At 57.0% G+C, this 2,237-nt stretch overlaps 2 protein-coding genes across 2 annotated transcripts in view; both read left to right on the forward strand.

The window, feature by feature from the left end:
* Window positions 1-499, forward strand: part of SDRG_06798 (hypothetical protein) — a 2,282-nt gene extending 1,783 nt beyond the window's left edge. Inside the window, exon 4 of the mRNA XM_008612603.1 lies at window positions 225-499. Within this exon, the coding sequence (XP_008610825.1) occupies window positions 225-461 (237 nt within the window). The 3' untranslated portion in view covers window positions 462-499. The remainder of the gene's footprint in view (window positions 1-224) is intronic.
* Window positions 500-1,653: 1,154 nt separating this feature from the next.
* SDRG_06799 (hypothetical protein) lies at window positions 1,654-2,044 on the forward strand (the record flags this gene model as incomplete). Its single annotated transcript, XM_008612604.1, has 2 exons — window positions 1,654-1,967; window positions 2,017-2,044. The coding sequence occupies 2 exons, from the start codon at window positions 1,654-1,656 to the stop codon at window positions 2,042-2,044; spliced, it is 342 nt and encodes a 113-aa protein (XP_008610826.1).
* Between the last annotated feature and the right edge of the window lie 193 nt (window positions 2,045-2,237).

Here is a 2,237-nt window from a genome sequence, read left to right on the forward strand (position 1 = left end):
GGCCGTCGCCCACGACACGAGTTTTTGGCCACCACCCGCATCAAGTCGCGTCGTCACGTCTACTATGGTACGTCGTCTGCCACTACATGTATGTACGTACAAGTAATGAGTCGCGCGTAGCGGTCGCCATCGGAATCGATCTCGTCCTGAGCTTCTCGTGGACGCTGGCGCTGATCCCGCCCGACGTCGGGTCGCCTCTGGGCACGGTCCTTCTCTCAATGCAGCCCATGATGCTGTTTATGGAGCCAATGCGTCGCGCCATGTGGAGCTGCCTCGCGATCAAGAACGAGCACCTGCGCAACACGCTGGGCTTTCAATCGACGTACTCGCTCCCGTTGCACTTGGATCCACCGTCGTCGCTTGATGAAGACAAAGCCTCAGCGACCACGTACTTGTACAAGATTGTAGCTCTGAGCGCGGGCTTGCTCTGTCTCAGCGTAGCCGCCATTGTGCTTGGATAGCATGGAGAGTAGGCAGGTCAGAGCAACATTTGTCCAAGTTGGATATTCTAGATGCATATAGTACTAAATGCGGCCACAAATTCCTTCATTGTCTTGGCCACGAGCCTCTGCAGCGACTACTCAGCGCTCTGGACACGCAATTTTGCCGCGACGAGGTCGTCGACCACCTTGACGGTAGCTCTTGACGGTTGCATCAATAAGATTGTGTTTTATAGTGAAAATAACTTGGTTTGACGACCAGAAAACACTTCTTTAGCCAAGAATGCTGACGATTGGGCCAACAACGACGCCGTCGTCTCCCGCTTCGCTAACACTACTACAACGTTGCATGAGTATTTCCGGATAACGCTCGCGCTCCTTACGATGCACCATGACTCAATTACCCAATGTCCATTCTTTAGTTGGGAGTCGCCGCAATTTGGCTCGGCTCCGAGCCGGCTTCAAAACTCGAGCTGTAGCCGACCCCCAAACGGCTTTGGGGAAACCGGCTAGCTGCACACACGAATGCTAGTTGACGCAGTCCGCTGGCTTATGCAACCCTTGGCAGGCGCGCAATCTTTTCCTCTCGTGCACCTCCTACCGCGCGATCATTCGCAAGTTCAAACCACCCCTGCTCATGTTTCTTGGCCCTTGCCCAATTGCCGCTCTAATAACGCACCACAGGGAATATGGAGTGGGTGGGGTGCGCCACCATATTAGGGCTGCAATGGTCGGGCGACCGTCAAGGAAGCAGTCAAGCGTCGCGTCCTCTCGAGCTGCTGGAGCGAACGAGAGAGAAAATTCTTGTCGGATCGCAATCTGCAAGGTGTAACAGCCCAGAGTGGGACGCCGTTTCGTTTTCTCACGCCACCACAACCCACGCAGCGCCGTCGGTTGACGAGCAAAGGAGCCCGATTCGAGCGTATATTAGCAAATGTGTAGATTATTTGGTGGGCTCGGATGACTGCCTTGCTCGCAGCCCTCCAGTAGACCCCCAAGGCCGCCACGTGGGCGAGCATTAGGGATCACATGGTCTACTCGTGTCCCCGGCTCCTTTCCCCCGATACAATTCCCAAGTCCACTTTTTCATCGGCGTCGCACGCCTGTGACGAAACGCTGGGAACACCGTGGATGCCATATGGCACGCGTCCGTGCTCAAGTCTTTACTCGCGCACGACTGCATTTAGTTTGGAATTTGCTGCGGGCCACACCAATGACCTCCAACAAGCAGATCGGTGCCATGGAGCTCCAAGAGCGCGTCTCGTACATCTCGGCGACGACCGACAAGCCAGCGGGCGACGACTATGGTGACGCCAAGACGCCCGGCGAACTCGAAGACGGCGCCCTCCGCGCGGGTGGCGCGCCCGACTACTTGAGCCGAGAAGTTCTCGGCTTGCTCTCGCAGTATGTCTGCGTCGGCCTCATCTACGGCTGCCTACCAAACATTCTCTACCCCGTCTTCACCGGCTACTACCACATGACCGGCGCCCAGTACAACTCGGCCAAGACGTTGGTGACCATCGGCTGGTCTCTCAAGGTGTTTGTCGGTATGATCTCGGACTGCGTGCCCATCAAGGGCTACCGCCGCAAGTCCTGGATGGTGATCGGCTGGACGTGTTGCCTCTGCTTCCTCATCGTCCTCTCGTGCATGGATCTCGGCGAGCCGTACTACCCGGTGGACGCCGTCGGCCTCAAGGGCCCGATCGACCGCACGGCGGCCGACAATGCGACGATCAACTACAACGCCAAGGACAAGGGCGGTGTTGTCGCCATCCTCTTTGGCCTCGCGACGATCTC

The sequence above is a fragment of the Saprolegnia diclina genome (assembly GCF_000281045.1).
Source record: "Saprolegnia diclina VS20 unplaced genomic scaffold supercont1.18, whole genome shotgun sequence".
Lineage (NCBI taxonomy): Eukaryota > Oomycota > Saprolegniomycetes > Saprolegniales > Saprolegniaceae > Saprolegnia > Saprolegnia diclina.